Source organism: Silene latifolia, chromosome Y (genome assembly GCF_048544455.1).
Source record: "Silene latifolia isolate original U9 population chromosome Y, ASM4854445v1, whole genome shotgun sequence".
Lineage (NCBI taxonomy): Eukaryota > Viridiplantae > Streptophyta > Magnoliopsida > Caryophyllales > Caryophyllaceae > Silene > Silene latifolia.
Window position 1 is genome coordinate 102,882,158 of NC_133538.1, and position 22,840 is coordinate 102,904,997.

General features: G+C 40.3%; 1 protein-coding gene and 1 non-coding gene across 2 annotated transcripts; one reads left to right on the forward strand and one right to left on the reverse strand.

Annotated features, from left to right (window-relative positions):
• Window positions 1-13,718: 13,718 nt before the first annotated feature.
• Window positions 13,719-13,825, forward strand: LOC141635785 (small nucleolar RNA R71). Its single transcript, XR_012540445.1, has one exon. It is a non-coding gene; the product is annotated as a small nucleolar RNA R71 (small nucleolar RNA).
• An 8,198-nt stretch (window positions 13,826-22,023) lies between these two features.
• On the reverse strand, window positions 22,024-22,371 carry LOC141628636 (putative mitochondrial protein AtMg00820). The gene has a single exon (XM_074441745.1). It carries the CDS (start codon window positions 22,369-22,371, stop codon window positions 22,024-22,026), a length of 348 nt encoding a protein of 115 aa, XP_074297846.1.
• Window positions 22,372-22,840: the final 469 nt, after the last annotated feature.

The window sequence follows — 22,840 nt, forward strand, 5'->3', positions numbered from 1 at the left end:
GTAGTATCACGTACTACTTAACCTAGTTTAAATCCTAATTACAAAGCCCAACTCGAAATAAGGCAACAACACGCATAAAAGGTGAAACCTCTCGATCGAGTGGAATGAAACCACTCGATCGAGGACATATCCAGCAATTCCTCGCGATCGAGCAGAAATGGGGTTCGATCGGGAACTTCTTGTATCAACCCTATCGATCGAGCATCAGAACAACTCGATCGAATGAACCTTCAATGGATAAAGCATTCGATCGACTAAATAGTTAGTCGATCGAGCTGTATTAGCACATATGACTCCTTGGCGCCTTCCGAGGTGAGCTCAAGCGTCTTCAAGTGATGGTTTCCAAGCTCCGTTTCCTTATTCTCCACAAATGCAATGCAAATGAGACAAGTTTAGGCTCGGTTTATCTTCTTTCTGGTCCGTACCTGCAATTTACACAATACAAACCAAAGTAGACCATTCGGGGGTATTTGTAGCTAGATGCTACATAAATAGTACAGAAATGCGTGTAAAAATGAGGTAAAAACCTTATATAAAACTCCATTTATTTCATCAATAGTCGCTCAAATCGACATTTATATACCATATTAAACCCGTCTTATCACTTGACGTCACTTGGATTTAGAACTATACATTGTCAGTTAGTAACTTGTAATAACTTGAATTTGTATTGGAAGTCGTTGTATGAAATGTGACGTTGTTTGCCGTCTTGTGCGTTGTTTATGCTGCTGGGTTGTATATTTTAATTGCGCTCGAGCTAAATGGAAATTTTCATGCAAAAACATTATCAATAGGCGACTGAAAACGAATTAATAGCGACTGAAATCCGTCGCTAAATGGCGACTGATTTAAGGCCGTCGCCAAAATAGCGACCAAAATGACGACTGAGCCCGTCGCAAACCCCCGATCATATTTTTTACTTGGCGACAGATTGGCGACTGAATGGGGTCCGTCGCCAAAATATTGCCTCAAATCCGTCGCTACTTTGGCGACCACCACTATTTTCCGTCGCCAATTCGGCGACCATATTTAGTCGCTATATGGCGACCAAACTGTACCTCGCCATTTTAACAACCGAAATCCGTCGCCCGAGTGAATTTAGGCGACTAAGAGTTACGACAACTATGTGGCGACGAAGTGTAGTCGCCCGAGAAAGTTTAGCGACTAACTTTTGTCGCATAATTCAGTCGCCAGAGAGGTTAATTCTTGTAGTGTAATTGTGAGAGGGTGGGAAGGGTGAGAGACTTTGTCAGATTTCTTTTTGGAAAATGAAGGGAAGTGCTAGAGCGACACCAGGTGTTACCGGTAACACCCTAATAAAAAAATAGAAAAAAATAAAAAATTGATTTTTGTTTATGCGCCAATATCATACGGATAAAACCGTAATTCACAATCTATATATTAATATTATATTAAGAAAAAAATATAATAAAAGATACTAATTAAAACTATATCTAATATTATACATCAAAATATATCATAAAGCTCCAATATTATACATCAATACATATCATAACGCTTTTTCTTCCTGATCAAATCATAGGTTTACCAATTAACAAAAATAAAAGAGAGAATTCTATTGTCAAACGTGAAAAGATAAATACCTTACGCAAATTTCCTCCATTGATTTCATAATTATTAAAGTATGTTTAAAGTTCAATTGTACCAACGAAAGATGAAATCTAATTTTTCATTGAATTTGCTATGTTTTAATTCACATAGAAAAACGAATTGACAAATGGGAAAATGTATTGGCAAATAACAAATTGGAAAATTGTGTTACAATTTTTCAACGAAAGAATCACTGATGATTTTCACTGATGATGAATTGTTCCACGGTTCCACAAATATTGCACGCCAAAAATCGTTATTATTGTTGGATTTGGTTAATTAATGTTAAGTACCTAAATTGCCCTTTAACACTAATTAGTTTGAAATTTGGATTTTAATGGAGGGAAAATGAAATACATAAATAAATTACAATAATATTCTGGATGTCGCTCAATTTGAGTAACACCCGTGTTGCCATCTCATTTTCCGAAAATGAAATATTTGTTGTGAGTTGTGACGTTGGTGATAATGATACCTCATATCATCCCAAAGATTCACCAAAACTATATAGTGCACTCTTTGCGTAAGTATTTGTGAATAAATAACGACTTGACTATCTTTTACTAGGATATATCATTAATACCGTTACCAACTTACCATTATCTCAAAATTTATAAAAGACAGTCGTTTATTTTACAGCGGGGTAGGTGAGTTAAACGAATAATTCATTCCCCTACGTATGAACAAATCTACATGTCGAAAGAGTAAAGCAAGCTAACATTGCATATTTTTGACTTGCTTAAATCACATTTAGAAACACTTTGTTAAAATTGTTGTTGATAAAATTAGGGTGCAAATTAAATATAGTAGTTAAGAGCAATAGAGCAATATATACGAAGTAGAACGTAAAGTTATTCTGTTAGTAATCATAGCTAATTTTGGCTTGAATCAGGGGACAAGGATAAAGAAGAGGTCTTATTAGACATATAAGCTGCACCATGCAAATCTCCATGAATGTGTGATGGAATGTAAAACCCCATTAAGCGATCAAATCCATGCTCGATGCCCGATATCGACTCATGATTATAATTATGATCATAATTATCCTCAAAACTTAAAAGGAAAATAACTGGACTGAAGGGTACTCCTATGATTACCGTTATGACAATAGTTTGCCAGTGGTGACAACACTACGGGAGGACTATTAAACAATATTCCTCCCATAAACAGGCCCATGTCGTGTTGCTAACCCCATCCACAAGGTACTAATATTAGGAGCACCACCAGCCAAAGATATTTGCTTAGATGACCCTACATTATCATTGTTGGCATCAACGTCATTATTATGTGTAGGAAAAATAATAACCATAAGACGATTTAAAATAAGGTGCATAGTCACTTACCTTTCTAAATCGAAAGAGTAAAAGATCTATCTCGAACTTGCAGAATCCTCCAAGTAATTGCTCTAGGATAACTTTATTATGAAACAAGTATTATGAATTCATCGATCTAGATATTGATCACATGGGCCAATACCTATAGCTCACAACTCAAGAACCTTTCTTGTCTTGTGTAGATACAGATGTGTTTTGTATTGTGTGTTTTGGATGATCCAAATGCCTTCCTTAGACCTTCTATTTATAGGCCTAGGAGCACACGGTTTTCTCTAATAAAACCACGTACTCCAATGATTTCTCTAATAAAACTATGGAAGGAAGACCATGATTTCTTATAAACCTTGTGTGATGGATCACGGTTTACTATAAACCATGGTCTCAAATGATTTTCTACAAAACCAATTCTTTTTGTCCAAAATAATGGGCAATTCACGGTTTATACAAACGATCTGTAGAAAACCTGCGGAATAAAATATTTCCGACTCATGGGTGGATCCGTCTATTCTCTAACAGCTCCCACTCACACATAAGGAGCAACAATATCACAAAAGAAGTTCATACAGGTTAATGAGTCGTGCTACCAACGATTACACCTGCATTTAGGAGCTCCAATCTAGAAACCTTATAAGGGCCACAATGGAGACATCAACCTCTTTAAAACAATGTACAAATTATATGTGTAAATAACCCCTAGAATAATTTTCCAACCTTGCACTGAATAAAAATGTTCCAATCCTTCTAAGAAACCATGTCATCCTCCCATTGTTCACTACATGATATCTACAATTTTGTCCACTTAACATAACTGTCCGCCCAGAAGATATAAGTGAATTGTGCAAAAAAATTATTCTTCCATCATCACATATGCCACTTTAAAAGATGTTAATTTCTTACCCAGTATCACCCCTTTAGAATGAATCACTCATGATCATAGGTGGTGTACTAGAGTAACTAACATCAACACCTTTCTCCATGTCACATTGAGTCCTTAAGGGTGCCAATGAATCAAGTTAATGATCTAGGACTCACACAGTAAGGAAGCAGGGATTCATTCACTCATCTCCTAATGGTCGACAAAGCATATGTGGTATGAAACACATGCTACAATGGATATATTTTCAAAAACTATGTCCATCTCTATAAACATCGTATGAGTCTCAATTTATTCGTAAATTGTGTGCATAACTCGAGTATTAACATGCTCACTCTCAACAGCGCCATATAAATACTCATTCTCGGCTTTCATATGCTTCATGGATATTGGGAATTATCCGCGTCGACTTAAAAGTGACAAATAAGTCTCATCTTGTCTGTAACCGCGACCACTATTATGAATTTTATATAATATGATCGCTCTCTGAGCGTTATATATAAATGGGTCTTATCTTTACTTGCACTCACAACGCTAGAGGCAATTGCTCGTCTGAGTAAGCCAATCTAAATCCTATTTTAGGATAACAAACATTATGATTCGTACTTAGTAAAGATAATTGAGAAACCAACCTGAATAAAAATTATTCATTCAAGAAATCACAAGTTTCTCATTACAATAATACACATTACAATCTACGTAGTCCAAGAGATTTTATATGCATAGCAAAAGAATCCTTAACGATCGGCTTAGTAAGTGGATCAGCTACCATTTGCCTAGTAGAGATATCGTTCAAGGTCACCGTTTTGCATATTGTCATGTCTCTAAAATAATGGTAACTAAAATTAATGTGTTTGTTTTACCATGATATTTAGGGTCATTTGTTTACATTAGTACAGCCATGTTATCACAATATATCAACACCGAGTCTTTTGCACTAGGGACAACACCTAAATGACGTACAAAAAGTTTTAATCAAACTGCTTCTTGTACTGCTGCAGAACAAACCACGTACTCGGCCTCCATTGTAGCTGAGGCAATAAAAGATTACTTCTTAATACTCCAAGATATGGTAAGAAGGCATATCCAGATGTGGAACAAGCCACGTACTCGGCTTACATTTAGTAATAAGGCTGACATGTCTGTCGTGTACCTGTCAAAAATAAACCAACTGAACTAACTACATAGCAAGGGAAGTCAGGTCGATCTCCACAGGGAGGCAAGATATCTGTAGAAGTCCGTCTATTTGGTCACAAATGGGGGGGGGGGGGGGTTGTTTGAATTGTTATCTAAACTACGAGTTTTAAAGGAAAGAGAAATAAAGGGCAAGAGCAATAAAGGCAGAGAAATAAGATTAAACTATCACATAGAGAGGGACATGTCAGGATTTCGGTTCACTACGGTAGTCCAGTGACTCAACTATAAATGACTCAGACGAATTAATGTAAGACGGATGTTGAAAGGTCCTTTCGGTCCACTTTCTATCCTAAAATACCACTAACTTAATTTTCATTCTCGCCAGGGTAGTCTACTGTTCATAGCAGGCCTATTTAGTCCAATCTTTCGATCTAGGATTAATTTTAGCCAGATTAAAGGTTAACTCAGAATTGTGCACTCAACTAAGTCGATAAATACAATTACATTGCTATGGTGACAGAGTCTTATAATCAATTCATCTAATTCATTTACTACATCGCCACATTCCTACCGCAGATCCCCTAATCCCAACATTAAAGGGGTTTAGCTACTCATGTCGCTAATTAAACTAACAGCAGATAAATTCCCAGCAGTAAACATTATGAAATAACAATAAAATTGCATAAAAGAGAAATTAGGGCAGAAGAAATAACGAAGTAAACAAGCAATTAAAGCAAACAATGATTAATTATTATTAAGAGAAGAGGAAAGGAATTACAATCAAGCGAATCCGGCGTAAAGAACACAAAATCCGATTGAAAACAATCCGAGAGCAAGGTTACAGTGAAGAGAAAAGCAACGTAACAAAGTTTACAGTAGAAAGTTTAGATAATGAAAAGATAGATCCTAATGACCTAGTAAAGCGTGCTTAAATAGCAAAGAAATTAAGTTTAGCGAAATAAACATAACACGGGCTGTTTAGAAGCCCATAACAGCAAAACCACTGGATCGAGTGGATTAAAACCACTCGATCGAGCAAACACCTCAGCAAATCTACTCGATCGAGTAGAAAGTTACTCGATCGAGTAACTCGTCTTTCTGCAGCTAAGGATCGAGTAGAATTCTACTCGATCGACTATCCTGGGACGTAAAAACCACTTGATCGAGTGGTGAAACTGCTCGATCGAGTTCTTTGACTTCAAATAAGCTCAAGTCCTCGCCTAACTGCCTCGTAATCCGTGCCATGACACTTCCAACGTAGTATCTCACTCTAGAAAAATCCCGTCTCCTCTAAATACATGCAAAAAGGACTAAAAAGAGTACGATTCCACTACTTTCGCGTTCATTTCTACAAAATGGACAAAACGATCCAAAGTAGCCAATTCGGGGCAAAATACTATAAAAACAGTATAAAAATGCATAGAAATACGTGCTGAAATAGGCTAAAAAGACTATATAAAAAGCACGTATCAAATCTCCCCAAACCGAACCTTTACTCGTCCTCGAGTAAACTAAAATGCAACTAATGGAACGGAAATGATAACTCAGAGCTAGCTTAACTTGTCTACTTGAACCAATTTAATGCAACAAAAACTAACAGTTAAAGCCAAGCAGTCAATATACAAACGAATTATAAGTTGTTCAGAAATATAGCCAACCTATCGACCTTGCAAGACCAACAAAATCGGACTCTCTCGTGGTCACTCTTCTCTCATGAAGCAAAGGGTGAATGTTATATGTAAAAGAGAGAAGAAAAGACAGTCACTCACCTAATCACACCTACATTGCATGCATGCAACAAAAATGAAAGACAATTCAAGTACTAATGCACACACTCCAACCAATAATGTCCGTCACAGCCGAGGGCTTACAAATAATATGGGAATAGTGAGGTTCAGGTGAGAAAGGGCAAAACATGTTATGGAAATGTGGAGATAAAAGCGTCAAGCTAGTTCCTAACAGGACCATAATAAAAACCATCCGAATCTCAACTGACTGAAAAACTAAGTACAAGTGCCCTTCATTTGGCACAAAGCTCACTAAACTCAAACACAATCTCCTCAAAAATAGAAAATAAGAGTAGAGGAGTCAGACGGTCACAAACTTTCCTTTTTTAAACACCGTCTGAAATAACCAACTGAAACAAAACAACTCTTTTTCTTTCAAACTTCTTTTTTTTGTCTTCCTGATTCACGTTTTCAGCTTCTTTTTTTTTTCATTTTTCATTTTTTTTCACTTCTTTCACGTCTTTTTTTTTTCCTATTCTTTTTTCTTTTCCACCTTCCAATATTTTCCAACAACTCCATACAAAAGAGATACGGGCCAAAATGCAACCGGAAAGTTCTTACCCAGAAGAACATACTAACTAGCTTGACTAGGCAGGTTTAATTTGGAATGTAGCTAATGGGTCAAAAAGGCAAATTTGGTTAATGTGGAGCTAAATGAGTGAAAAATATAAGGAAAGGGAAATTTGCAAGCACCTCCCTGCATGTGACACCAACCGCAAACCCGAATATGTGCATTTGAAGAGAAATTGAATGTCATAAAAATGCAAAAAAGATGAACATGCTATGCAAGGAGTAATACTCTCAATTTCAAATGAACTGGTCATGAATGTCACCAGTTATAAGGCTCTAAAACTCAGAATTTTCAAGTAGTTTTCCAATTTATCAGGGCAAGTCTAAACAGTCAGCTATATTTGAACAGAAACTCGTAGACTATGCGTATGACAAAGCTAATAACTATCAAAAGAAGTGCAAGGCTCAAGCAAAAAGACAAGTTATAGTGCATTATCATCATGAAAATTTACCGTTCCGACTCAACCTATATGCAAAACTAAACGTGAATTTTTTGATTTTTTTGAAATTTTCTAATTTTTTTTTATTTTTGATTTTTTTAATGAAATAAACAACGATGCAAGCTGAAAAATAAACGTGAATGCAAAGAGAAATGCAAATGCAGACTCAAAAAGATGCAATACCCTCCCCAAATTAAAACGGACAATGCCCTCGTTGTCCTCCAGCATACACCAGCAGATATATACAGGGGAACGGGAATATACAACCAAAATAAAAGAAAAACAATAAAAAAAAAAGAGAAAATAAAAGAGTAAGAGATACATACAAAATACGAACTTCCCCAAACCAGCCAGAAAACTGGGGAAGTGAGTAGACCAGTAGCTACTCGTCGACGTCGTCGCCGTCACTGTCATGGACGTCCTCCACCCTGAACTCAGGGTCTCTGTCCTCCTCTCTCCTCCTATGCTCCTCAGCTCGAGCTCTCTCCACTGCCACCTTCGGGTCCTCGTCCTCCTCCTCCTCAGACACCGGGTACCCCTCAGGTGGGTACCGGAAGAAGGAAGGGTGTGGCCAACCCTTTGGGATCGGTCGGTGCCGCCGCAAGTGGTACTCGTATAGAGGGTGTAAAGCAAGAGCCAAGTCCCTCTCCATACGAGCCTGACGCTCTGCAACCTCAAGCAACAAACCGTAAATGGCGCCCCCTTGGTCCAGGACCGCAGGCGCCACAAAGGGAGAAGGTGGTACGAAAGTAGCCGGTAGGTTCGGCTGAGTCTGTGTCTGGTCAGTGGGAGTGGGAGTAGGAGTGATAGTAGTAGTGGGAGTAGGGGTCGGTACGGGAGTAGTCGTGGAAGGCTGGGTGCTCCCTGAAGGTGTAGAGCCCTCTCCGGTCTGAAGACGCCGCTTCTTGGCGGCGGGTGCATTGGGAGGTTGTCGGCGTGGAAGGTGAAAGTCAGGCAGTGGTGGCAGACGGGCGCCCCTAGCAACAGTAGGAAAGGGCTCTAAACGGGGGAGAGTCTCACAAGGTAAGTCAACAGACAAGAAGCCGTCAATCTTCCATGTCTTGTAGTCTGGGGTCAGTCAATGCTGCGAAAGCATGGCATCCAAACTCAGTAGTCTCTCTCCCTGGAGGTACTGCAAGTCACGAGGCCAAACGGGGATGAGGGAACGGGCAAGAATGGTGGCTATGCCACCGCAGGCAATGGTTCCCGTCTCCTTCTTTCCCTGGCTCTGAAGGTACTGGGCAGTCAAGTAAGCTCTGTTGAAGGTAAATGGACCCTCACAGTCGATGTTCAGGTAACCGCCCAGGATGGAGAGCTCGGTGTTTGTGATGTTATTCGGCTCCTTTCGGCCGAAAATAGTGCTCCCCATCAATCTAAGAAAACAACGGACAGCGGGGAGGTGGACCTGTTGGAGCTTTCGCTCTTGAAAAATGGTGTGGGCCAGGGTCCTCCAAAGCTGACGGAAGACCCTCATAGGGGCGACAATCGCGCCCGTAGAGGTAAGGCCAAGTAACCTACCAAACTCCCCTAAGGGCATCAGAAAGGTCCGGTTAAACAACCGGAAGGACACTGAAGAACTAGAGGGGTCAGCATCGTGTGCCCCTGAGGAGAAGGTAAAGGAGCTGAGAAACTCGAGGCTCAGCTCCAGAAAAGTGCGGCCGCCCATAGTGATGAGCCCAGCCATCCCCGTGCCCCGTAGTAAGTCACAAACCGACTCGTAAATGCCGAGTCTCAAAAGTGCCGATTTCTCTAGAAATCGGGAAGGAACATGTACACAGCCTAGCAGGTCATAAAATTTCTTACGATATAAAGCGTTAACAAAATGTACCTGCGGATAATCTGGGTGAGAGTCGAGGGAAGTGTCCCCTGGACCGTGGATCGTGCTGTAGTAGAAGCAAGAACGAAGCGTACGAGAGAAGTAGAGGTGGTCAAAGGGGCGGTGGAGAACGAGACTGCCTCGACCCCGCCTCGGAACCCGAAGTAGTAGCCCGTGCGGTGGACGGAGTGAGGGACCAAGGTCGCTCAGAAAGCATTTGCGGCCAAGGCGAGTCCACCACAGGAGTAAAAGTAGTGGCTGGTGTAGGAGTAGTGGCTGCTATGGCCACCACTGAAGAAGAACTAGCACCAGTGCTAGCAGTGGTGGTGACCGTAGAGGAAGTGGCAGCCTGAACTAAGCTAGCAGAAGGGCTAGCTGGAGCAAAAACTGTACCTGCAGCTGAAACTAGGAACACTGGGGCTGTAATAGTGACTAAAGCGGAGGTGGTGGCAACAACAGGGGCCACCGTCTCACTCAAGGACGGACTAGAGGACGAACTAGTAGAGGGTAAAGGGCTAGAATCCATCTTGTATACAAAGGGTAGGGGGTATGATAAGAAACAGCGGCTAATAGTGGCTAAAATCAGCACGAAAAACCAGCAGAAACAACATGAGAAGCCCCTACCAGTCGGAAATTTCGACTTACAACATATAATTCCCAACAATTCCTCAAAAATTTCGAAAACCACCGTGTAAACAGCAGTAGGGAACGGGATAGCAGGTAATGACAGCAACAATTAACACCAACTGAGGTTAATTAAATCATGGCATCATACAAACCCGTCTGACAGTCGAAAAACATGACTGAAACAGCCCTAATCGCGAAATTTTGCGCAATAATCGAATTAATCATGCAACAACAGCGAGGAATGGGGATAGATCATCAAGCAAGACAAGTAAGGGCCAAAAAAGACAAGTAAAGTCGAAAAATTCGACCAACAATGGATATTCAAACCCTAATTCCAATTTTTCTCATAAAATTCAAAATAATCGAAATTAAAATGCATAGAGAATGAAGGAATCACTTACTTGATGATAGAAATCCTACAAAAGCAATTAATCTTCAAAGAACAAGCACGAAAAGGCGATTTTTCGATCGAAAAACCGCAAACCCTAACCCGCTTTAAAAACCGTGTAAACGAGCACAATCAAGGGGAAAGTAAGGGGTTTTGAAAGATTAATTAGCAAGCAATAGATTGTAGGAGGCGGATTTGGTGATTGAGCAAGAAAAATGAGGATTTGGGGGAGTTTGTGTCGCAAATAGGGAAGGGGTTAGTCGAAATTTAGGGGAAAAATGAATTAGAAAAACAAAACAAGAGAGTTTAAGGAAAACTCCCTGCGTCCTGTTGCATTTACTCGATCGAGTGGTTTTAAACCACTCGATCGAGCACTTTGATGCTCGATCTACTCGATCGAGTAGAATTCTACTCGATCGATAAGTCCCACTTTATGCTTTATTCAATTGACTGGAAAAAGCACTCGGTCGACCAATTTTTAACTCGATCGAGTACAAAAAGTACTCGATCGAGCTCTTTTCTCGCGTAAGCTCTTGAATTTCGTCTATTCTTCCCTTGGAATGCGTAAAACTTCCCCAAACCTGTATAAAAACACGTGCAAAAATATCCCAACATACCAAATACGCATATAAACAGTCTATAGTCTTAATTCTACGCTAAAAACAGTCTAAAAGCTAATTGTCCTAATTAAAAGCAATAAAGCAAATTCAACGGAAAATTCAAAAATTATCTATTACAAAGTGTTACACGGGGCATTTCCCCGCTCAATTCCCAAAGCAATTCAGTAACCCCTGGGAGGGCTCCTGAATGGAGGACGTCATCTCAGTAACGTTGATTGTCCTCTTTAACTTCCATGAGCTTGAATAATCATTTGAAACGGTAGGAGGGGAGTAGTTCACATCCACATAAGCACGAAATTTCCTCGTCCTTGCTCCTCTATCACCAGCTGTAGCGTCATCATCTTCAATTTGATTGACAGTAATTGCACAACACCCTTTGACAGCTCCTCCATTGCTTTCATCTGTACCAGCAGCAAGGAAAACAGACGAACTTTCCTCCTTTTTGCTCTCAGTATGAGGCGGAGGGGTAACAATTGCAGCACAATACTCCAAATTTTCAACTGGAGTGTCAATAATAGGGTCAATAGAAGGGAGAGCATTGCAAGGCTGAGCTTGCATGGGGCCCTCCGGACTTAGGCGATGAAAAATCAGCTCCTCATCCCCTACCTGAAAGGTCAAAGTCTTCCCCCCGACGTCTATAACTGCACGGGCAGTAGACAAAAATGGTCTCCCTAAAATAATAGGGGTGTGTGCATCTTCGGGGATGTCTAAGACAACGAAATCAACGGGAATAAAGAATCTCCCGATCCTCACAGGTACGTCTTCTATTATACCTAGTGGCCGTAATATACTACGGTCGACCATCTGGACTGTCATGTTAGTGCAGCTCAGCTTTGTCAAACCAAGTCTCTTAACCAGAGACAACGGTAAGACACTCACACTAGCGCCTAGATCGCATAGTGCGTTATCAATCAAATAGTTACCGATATGACACGGAATTGAAAAACTACCTGGGTCCGACTGCTTAAGAGGTAACTTATTTTGAAATAGGGCTGACCCCACCTCAGTCAAAGCTACGGTCTCACTATCACTAATACTCCTCTTACGCGATAAAATTTCCTTCATAAACTTAAGATAAGAGGGTACCTTTGTTAGCAACTTAGTGAACGGCACAGTGACTTCCAAGCTTTTCAGAAGTTCGACAAATTTGCCGAATTGTTGATTGGCCTTTGAATTCTGCAAACGCCTCGGGAAGGGAACCGTGATAGGTATCTCGAGTCCCTTGTTTCTCTCTTCCAATGTATCTTCCGGAGCAAGTTCTGTATCCTTTGGACGCTTCTTACCTCTCGAACGAGGTCTTTCCGGTGATTTATCGCTTAAACGAGCACTAGCAGGCTCTCGAATAAGCTTCCCGTCATCAAAACTACTCGATCGACCAATATACCCATTCGATCGAGTAGAATCTTCAATAATATCACTCGATCGAGTGAAATTTTCACTCGATCGAGCAACTCCAATTTGCTCTTCACTCGATCGAGTAGAAAAACTACTCGATCGACCAGTACCATCTTCCTGTTCACTCGATCGAGTGGAAAAACCACTCGATCGAGCACTTTCTTCACTAACTCTGCTCGATCGACCTCCAGAAACAAGTCGATCGAGCACTTGCTTTGCCGTGAGCTCACTTTCTTTGACAGAACACTGTTCATCATCAGTTACAGCTCTCCTCGGGTCTGATTTTTGTATTTCCGGTCCCTCATAAGAACAACCGCTTCTCAGATTTATCAAGTTTACCGTCTCGTGTGGATTCTTCTCATTTTGAGTCGGTAATTGACCCTGCTTTCTTGAGGATTGATTCATGGCTAGTTGGGCAACTTGAGTTTCAAGTGCCTTTATGGACGATCTTCTTTGCGTTGATCACTCAATTTGGCGCTTTGTAAAAGCTTGCAACATAGACTTAAGCTCACCAATTTCAGTCACCCCACCGGAAGATGATACACCATGGTTAGGAGGAGTAAAGGAAGGAGGCTTTTGAAAGCCTTGTTGATTCTTGTGTGGAGGAACATAAGACTGCTGCTGGTGCGGAGGAGGTGTAGGATTGAGCACATTTTGACTAGTCCACCTCAAATTGGGATGGACTGCCCCTTGATTATTATAATAGGAACCTCCTCCTTGCCTATATTGCTGAAAGGCAAGGACTTGTTCCTTCTCTACAAGACGGCCAACAGCAGTGTAGCCATCATTACTCCCACATCTTTCACATGTAACGGTCTCTCCTCTAGTAAGAACATGGACCGTCTGAGGCTCCCCAGCAGCTTGTAACTCCAACTTGTCAAATCTAGCATTCATGGTCTCCAGCTGAGCCAAAACCTGCTTATCAACTGCATGAATTGTTCTAATCCTATCCCTCGGGTTTCTATACTCAGCACTGTGATTCGCCATCTCTTCAATAAGGGACCATCCCTTATCATCATCTGTATTCTCCAGGAATCTTCCAGTAGATGCCGCATCAAGTATAGCTCTTTGGTCGTCATACAACCCATTGTAGAACTGATTAGCTAGAAACTTGAGTCAAAACCATGGTGAGGAATAGACCTCACCAACTTCTTGAATCGTGACCATGCCTCATAGAAACTTTCATCGGGATCCTGTCTGAAACTGGTAATCTTGGCCCTCAGCAGGTTGATGCGTTGTGGAGGGAAGTATCTCTTGTAAAAGGCAAGAGCAAGAGACTCCCAATCAGAACCCTAGCAAATGTAATGTCTGCGGTCCAAGTCGATCGACCACTCCTGGGTGAATCGGCTAAAGAGAAAGGAAATAGAACCTCCTTAATCTTGTCTTGAGTTACCCCCTTAGTGGCGGGGATAGTAGAACAATAATCGGTAAAGGTCTCCATATGCTTCCTCGGATCTTTACCTGCCACACCTCTATAAATATTTCTCTCCACCAGATTGATATAATAAGGATGGATGTCGAATGTATTCCCATCCTCAGTCTGGAGATTGAAACCTTTCGGAATAGAGGATGCTTTAGGCACTGAATGACTAGAAGTTTTGGCATCTTTACTGTAGAAATCGGACTGTCTTCGAAAAGAAAGTGATGTAGCTCTGGCTCGAAAGTACTCAAGTCTTCCTTTCGTTATTTTCTCTGCAGACGGAGTCTATGCCTGAATAATCTCTTTGGCTCTAAATCAGCTGAAACAAATTCAAACTTGTCTGACCTGGGCATAAACAACACTGAAAGAAAATAATAAGAACGGCCTCAAGGAATAAAAATTCCCTGAGACGGATAAAATAAATGGAACGAAAACAAATAGGGCAATTGCCTCCCCGGCAACGGCGCCAAAATTTGACACGTCTGTCGTGTACCTATCAAAAATAAACTAACTGAACTAACTATATAGCTAGGGAAGTCAGGTCGATCTCCACAGGGAGGCAAGATATCTGTAGAAGTCCGTCTATTTGGTCACAAATGGGGGGGTTGTTTGAATTTTTATCTAAACTACGAGTTTTTAAGGAAAGAGACATAAAGGGCAAGAGCAATAAAGGCAGAGAAATAAGATTAAACTATCAGATAAAGAGGAACATGTCAGGATTTCGGATCACTACGGTAGTCCAGTGACTCAGCTATAAATGACTCAGACGAATTAATGTAAGACGGATGTTTTTTTTTTTTGGGAAAAGGTAAGTTATATATTAATGCCAATTTTCCAACATGCACATACACAGGTTATATCCCTATCATATTACACGACTCAAACAATTTTCAATCCAAATTCTAGCTAAATGACTTCTTAATAACATGCTTTTGCCTCTGACTCTTGCTACCACTTCATTTCTAATACACTGGATAAGTCTCTCGGTAGGGAACATATTGTTCAAGTCGACTCTGATTCCTGGCTTGCCAAAGATGATACATCAGGCTTGCAATCACAGCTCCAGTAATGTGTTTTATGACCAGAGATTTCAGCTTCTTCTTTACCCACTAACTCAACACCAATTGCACTGGTATATCCAACTGTATCCAAGCCCTCACCAGATCCAAACACTTCCTAGCATAACAGCACTCAAAAAATAAGTGTTCAATGCTCTCCTCATCAACTCCACATAAGAAACACCTATTCTACTGGATAATCTTCATCTTGCACAGACGGTCCTGAGTCAAAAGCCTATTCTGAACAGTGAGCCAAATGAAAAAGGAATGCTTTGGCACAAGCACCCTATTACTCACCCAAGGATGCCATTCAACAGGGACCCCCTGATCAACTATCCAAGAGTATCCCAACTGAATACTATACTGAGAATGCTGTGACCTCCATTGATCAGTAAACATAAAAGGTTTCAACAGTTCTTTCACCCAACAGATCTTGCGCCAAGCCCAGCTAGCAGATAAAGAAGGAGAATAATCTTGCCATACCTGCTGCTTTATATAAATAGCATGAACCCAACGAACCCATAGGTGGTCAGCCTTAGCTTCAATCCACCAAACATACTTCCCAATAGCTGCAATGTTCCAACTATGGAGATGTTTAAGCCCCAGACCACCATTCTTCCTAGGTTTGCACAATTTGTTCCAGGCTACCAGTGCAGGACTTTCCTTTAGCCTCATTGCCATGCCAAAGAAAAGCTCTACACAGCGCATCAATCTTATTTAGTACAGTTTTGGGGATGATAAAGATACGAGCCCAGTAATTATGCAAAGTGCTAAGCACAGCTTTGATAAGAACGAGCCTCCTTGCATATGACAACTTCTTGTTCCCCACATTCCCGATTCTCTCAGTCACCTTATCAACAAGCTGCTGACAATCCAATACCCCCAAGCACTTGGGTATAATACTCACTCCCAAATACCTAAAAGGGATGGCACCTCTTTGCATACCTGTTGCCTGCTCAATTTGATCCATAAGACTTGCAGGAATACCATTCCCATACAGATTTGATTTCCCTTCATTCATTCGTAAACCTGAAGCTCTGGAGAAAGTCTCAAATGCTCTGAGCACCAGTGAAAGAGAAGTCATGTCTCCTCTACAAAAAACCACCAAATCATCAGCAAAGCACAGATGGGTAAGGCCAATTCTTGCACACAAAGGATGGTATTTAAACCCCTTAACTCTCTGAATCCCCTCCAACAAACGACTTAAGTATTCCAGGCAAATTGTAAAGAGGAGGGGGGACAAAGGGTCACCTTGTCTTAGCCCTCTTTTGCCTTGAAAATACCCAAAAGTCTCACCATTTACAGCAAGAGAATAAGAAGTAGAACTAACACACTCCATGATCAGACTAGTTATACTCTCAGGAAAACCCAAATTCTCTAGCATCCCTTTGAGAAAAACCCACTCAACAGAATCGTAAGCCTTCTGAAGATCAATCTTTAGCATGATTCTAGGAGAACAAGTTTTCCTTTTGTAGAGCTTGATGAGGTCTTGACAAATCATGATATTGCCAACAATGTCTCTTCCATGAATAAAGGCACTCTGTGCAGGATTAATGAGGTCAGGGAGAATGCCAGCCAACCTGTTGCAAATCACCTTAGCCAAGCACTTGTACAGAGTGGTGCAACAAGCTATGGGACAAAACTGAAGCACACTTTCAGGATTATCAATCTTTGGGATCAGGGTCAAGATAGTATTATTACACTCCTTCAATACTTTCCCAGACTCATAAGCACTCTTCACTGCCTTGATAATATCTTTACCCACAATGCTCCAGCTATCCTTGAAGAATTGGCTGCTATAGCCATCTGGTCCTGGTGCTTTATTTCCAGGGATAGAAAACATAGCATGCTTTATCTCCTCATATGTCAAAGGAGCATTAAGAACAGCAAGATGCACTGCAGTCAAACATTTGCCAGCCTGAACAATACCTTTGTGAATCTGGGTGACAGATTTAGAATTACCCAACAAACCAACATAAAATTCTTCAAACGCAATTTTTATGTCTTCAGGTTGGGTACAAAGAATGCCACACTTATCCTTAAGCTGATAGATTTTATTCCTTGCCCTTCTTCTCTTTATGCTAGCATGGAAAAAAGAGGTGTTATCATCTCCTTCATCCAACCATTTCTCCTTAGATTTTTGCGCAAGGTATAAATTCCTGGCCTTGACAAGAGTGCTGAGTTCAGCAGCACACTCTCTCTCAGCTTGGCACAGCTCAGGATTAAGGGGATCCACTCTCAACTTTTCTTGAAAATGCTTCAAGGATAATTCAGTAACATGGGTTAAATTCTCAATATCACTGAAATTAGCCCTATTCAACTGCTTAAGCCCACGTTTTACACTCTTCAATTTTTGCATAACCTGATACATAGGAGTGCCATGCACAGGAATTTGCCATCCCTCATTAACCACCTCCAGAAAATTCTCATCCAAAGACCACATATTAAAATATTTAAATGGGGTCTTCTTCCTTTCACCACCACTCACCATAGAGATAATGCATGGACAATGGTCAAAAAGACCTTCGAGGAGGAAGTTAGCAAAGGAATCGGGGAAAGCTAAGGAGCCAATCATCATTTGTTAAGACCCTGTCCAACCTACTATAAACTTTTGAACCAGACTCATGTTTATTATTCCATGTAAAGTATGAACCAATGGTCTTGATTTCATGCAACTGACATTGAGCCATCATGTCTCTCATGGGAGCCATTTCACTCTAAGTGACATTAGCCCCTCCAATTCTTTCATTCACATCAATCACACTGTTAAAATTTCCACAAACAATCCAAGGTCCATGAACTAGCCCCTCACAAACCTTCAAATTGTGCCATAAAGAAACTCTCTCCTGACTCTTATTAAAACCATACACCATAGTAACCCACATCTTCTTTTGATTTCCTTTGTCAAAAACTTGAGCATGAATGAGCTGATCAGTCACCATCTGAATATCCACATCAAACATCAGAGGCTGCCAAATCAGCCATATCCTACCACCTGGATGATACCCATTATTTGTGCATATGGACCAATTGTCACAAATGTTATTCCTTACCTTTATCCACTGACTACCTTTGATTTTAGTCTCAAGCAAACCATATAAACCTAAATTATGTTGTTGGAGAAACCATCTTATTTCATTTTGTTTATTTAGGCTATTCATACCCCTAATATTCCAAAAACCCAAATTAACCATTATCAGTAAACCCAACCTGAATCACCCTCCTACCAGTACTCACATTCCTAGCCTTCTGCATAGAAACAGTAAGAGCATCCATGAATGATAAACCTCTGGGTGTAAATATTCTTGGCTCTCCTGAATCTTGCTTAAGCATTTTAGTGATGAATCTCCTAGGTAAAGACTGTGTCTCAACTACTGGTGACTTCACCACAATGACAGGTACTCCTACAGAGACAGAAGGTTCAGGTGTAACCAACTGGTCCCTTGGAGAATTAGCCTGAGCAACCGGTTTTATAACTGGAGTTTGCTGCTTCCTAGGACCAGCTGCAGCTTGTTGAGGTTTAGGTTTAGGTCTCCAAATCTTAGTTGGTTTTTGACCCCCCTCCTTCTTGCATTGGTCAGTAGAATGCCCCATACCCTTACACATGTAAGACGGATGTTGAAAGGTCCTTTCGGTCCACTTTCTATCCTAAAATACCACTAACTTAATTTTCATTCTCGTCAGGGTAGTCTACTATTCATAGCAGGCCTATTTAGTCCAATCTTTCGATCTAGGATTAATTTTAGCCAGATTAAAGGTTAACTCAGAAGTGTGAACTCAACTAAGTCGATAAATACAATTAAATTGCTATGGTGACAGAGTCTTATAATCAATTCATCTAATTCATTTACTACATCGCCACATTCCTACCGCAGATCCCCTAATCCCAACATGAAAGGGGTTTAGCTACTCATATCGCTAATTAAACTAACAGCAGATAAATTCCCAACAGTAAACATTATGAAATAACAATAAAATTGCATAAAAGAGAAATTAGGGCAGAAGAAATAACGAAGTAAACAAGCAATTAAAGCAAACAATGATTAATTATTATTAAGAGAAGAGGAAAGGAATTACAATCAAGCGAATCCGGCGTAAAGAACACAAAATCCGAGTGAAAACAATCCGAGAACAAGGTTACAGTGAAGAGAAAAGCAACGTAACAAAGTTTACAGTAGAAAGTTTAGATAATGAAAATATAGATCCTAATGACCTAGTAAAGCGTGCTTAAATAGCATAGTAATTAAGTTTAGCGAAATAAACATAACACGGGCTGTTTAGAAGCCCATAACAGCAAAACCACTCGATCGAGTGGATTAAAACCACTCGATCGAGCAAACACCTCAGCAAATCTAATCGATCGAGTAGAAAGTTACTCGATCGAGTAACTCGTCTTTCTGCAGCTAAGGATCGAGTAGAATTCTACTCGATCGACCATCCTGGGACGTAAAAACCACTCGATCGAGTGGTGAAACTGCTCGATCGAGTTCTTTGACTTCAAATCAGCTCAAGTCCTCGCCTAACTGCCTCGTAATCCGTGCCATGACACTTCCAACGTAGTATCTCACTCTGGAAAAATCCCGTCTCCTCTAAATGCATGCAAAAAGGACGAAAAAGAGTACGATTCCACTACTTTCGCGTTCATTTCTACAAAATGGACAAAACGAACCAAAGTAGCCAATTCGGGGAAAAATACTATAAAAACAGTATAAAAATGCATAGAAATACGTGCTGAAATAGGCTAAAAAGACTATATAAAAAGCACGATCAAAGGCATATCCAGATTTGGACTTACATTCATCTAGATCACCAGCCTAGTCAATATCACTGTATCCAATAAGGCTTAGATCCTTTCCTTGATAAACATAACACGTAGTCCGATATTCCATTGAGGTACCTTATTATCCTCTTGATTGCTTTCCAATAGGAAAGTCCAGGATTCGCTTGATAGCGACTTACAAGTTCAACGGCATGTCATATATCAGGTCTTGTACACATAATTGCATACATCAGACTACAAACTGCACGGGAGTAGGGAACTCGAGACATTTTCTCTTTACCTTATGCCTATATCAATATTCAACTTAAGGCTCTTATCAACAGGAGTGTGAGTTGCCTTACAGTTATGCATTTCGTATTTTTCTAGAAATTTGTTAATATAGGTCTCTTGAAGGAGTCCAAGGAGCCTGTTAGACCAATCTCTAACAATTTTAACACCGAGTACATAATCTGCTTCACCCAAATCTTTCATCTCAAAGTTAGATGCGAGCCAACCTTTAGTCGCTACAAGCATCTTCTTTTCATTTCCAGCCAACAAGATATCATTTGTAATACCCATTATTTTTATAGCGTTTTTCGTAGTAATTCCTTTGTTTTTGGCGTTAGGGTGGTTGGATCGATCGACCCAAGTGTCAGGTCGATCGACCTGGCGTGGCGTCAGTCGGGCTGTGTTTTAGTCTTTTAGATTACTTTCCTAATTACTTTATACTTTAGCTAAACCTATAAATACCCTTTGCCCATCAATATTAAATACTTTTACTCATTCTAAAAACACACAAAACCTTACTAAGTGTGAAAGGAGGGGGAAAGTCGAGTGAAAAGAAGGAGAAGAGAAGAAGTGCGAGACAGAATTGATCAATCGAGTCATATTCTTTTCGTTATAAGGTGGGAATGTCCTACTCAACTATAGTTTATATTCTTTTTATGTCATTGTGATGTGAGAACTAAGGCAAACGAATAGTGCATGGATGGTTTGGCTCGTGGGTCGGTCGCCTGAGCCTTGGATCGGTCGACCTGCGGGTAGTGTGGATGATGGGCGTGATTTTTATACTTCGTACTCTATTATTGTTGAGTAATTTATTATTTTTATTTATTATTATTGTTAAGACTGCTGCGAATATCGAATATATGATGAGTTCGATGGTTATTCATTAGTTGAGCATAGGAGAGAGGTTGTGCTACTGCCAGTTTGTATAGTTGAGCATAACACAGTGTCGAGGGGGTTGTGCTACTACTAGATTGTACAATTGAGCATAGCATGGTATTAAGGGGGTTGTTCTACTGCCAGTTTTCCTGTTGATGTTGTTATTTGGTAATGTTTGGTTGACCGTAAAGAGGTGAGACCAACTGATGATTGGTACAAGTTGTTCTATCCCATTACTGTTACTGATATTGCTATTGCTGCTGCTATAGACTACTATTGCTTTAATCATATTGTTTAGTTTTTCATACTCAACCGTTGGTTGACTTGTTTTCTGTCTTGTGTCAAATTGTCACCCAATTTTCTATGGGTGACCTGTTATGATCCATTCAATGATTTCCTTTGTATGGGGAGCAGTTAAATTAGCAAGTTGATTTAGTTCTTGTTGTTGTGTGCTATGGATGGCTGGGACTTGTTTCGCGAGTTCGGCCGAGTTTAGTAGATGTCATAACTCACCTAGTTGTTAATAAACATTTAGTTATTTCACTACTTTCAGTTGTACTCATATTTATTTATCAGTGGTTTAAGACTTGTATTTGTCCAGTTTGAGACAGTTTTTAATAAATGATGTAATTTTGCTTAAAGTACCTTGTATTGTTCCTATTTGATATTCATTGCCTCGGGAAACCGAGATGGTAACAGTCTCATTAGTTGGTAATGTCTTGCTACTAAATGGGAGTGTTACATCATCAACATATAATGTTAGAATCACAAATCTTTTATGTGATCTCTTGATATACACACAATGATCCTCTTTGAGCATGGTGAAACCATCTTGTAGAACAACCTCGTGGAACCGAATGTTGCATTGCCTAGATGCATGCTTTAAGACATATGTAGACCTTTTGAGCTTGAAAAATTTACGCTCTTGGCCTTCGACTATAAAGCCACTAGGTTGTTCCATATAGATGTCTTAATCTAATTTCCCATGTAAAAAGGCAGTTTTCACATCCATTTGATGGAGTTCTAGATCCATTGCCCTATTATAGCTAAGATGAGGCGGATTGATGCCGACCTTACTACGGGAGAAAAGGTTTCATCATAGTCAATCCTCTCTTTTCGGGTGAATCCCTTTGCCACTAAGCGAGCTTTGAATCTTTCAATGGATTTATCCGCCTTCTTCTTGATTTTTAAGACCCATTTGTTTCCAATGGTGTTTCGTCCTGGCGGATGTTCTACCAAATCCGAGACTTGGTTAGCCTTTATAGACTCCATTTCCTCTTTCATTGCATTCATCCATTCTTTAGCGTGGGGACTTGACAAAGCTTCTTTTATGGAAGCAGGTTCGTACAAGTCATCAGAAGTAACCATCATTACTTCAGAATTTTCTACCAAACATGCTTCATCCTCTTGGTCAAAACAACGTCGAGTAATTCTCTATCTAGCACTCCTTCGAGGTTCTTGATCCAACTCCACACGAGTTAGCTCAATTGCCTCACCACTCCTACTATCCTCATGAACACTGAGATTTTCATCTCTTGATAGCAGAGTGTGTGAGGTGAGCTCAGGATCATCAAGTTCAAATAACTAAAAATCCTTGGTAGCCCCACCTTTGCTAAGAAAATCATTTTCCAATAATAATGTGGCATCTCATGACTCAATCTCTGTAAATACTCCATCTAAGTTTTGTTCTATGAAAAAAATATCCATTAAAATTCTCATGATATCTTATAAAGATACAATTTTCACCTCTAGGTCCAAACTTCTTATGCTCATGAGAAGTGGAGTGAACAAAAGCTGCAGACCCCCACGGTCGCAAGTTGATTAAGTCAGGCTTATAGCC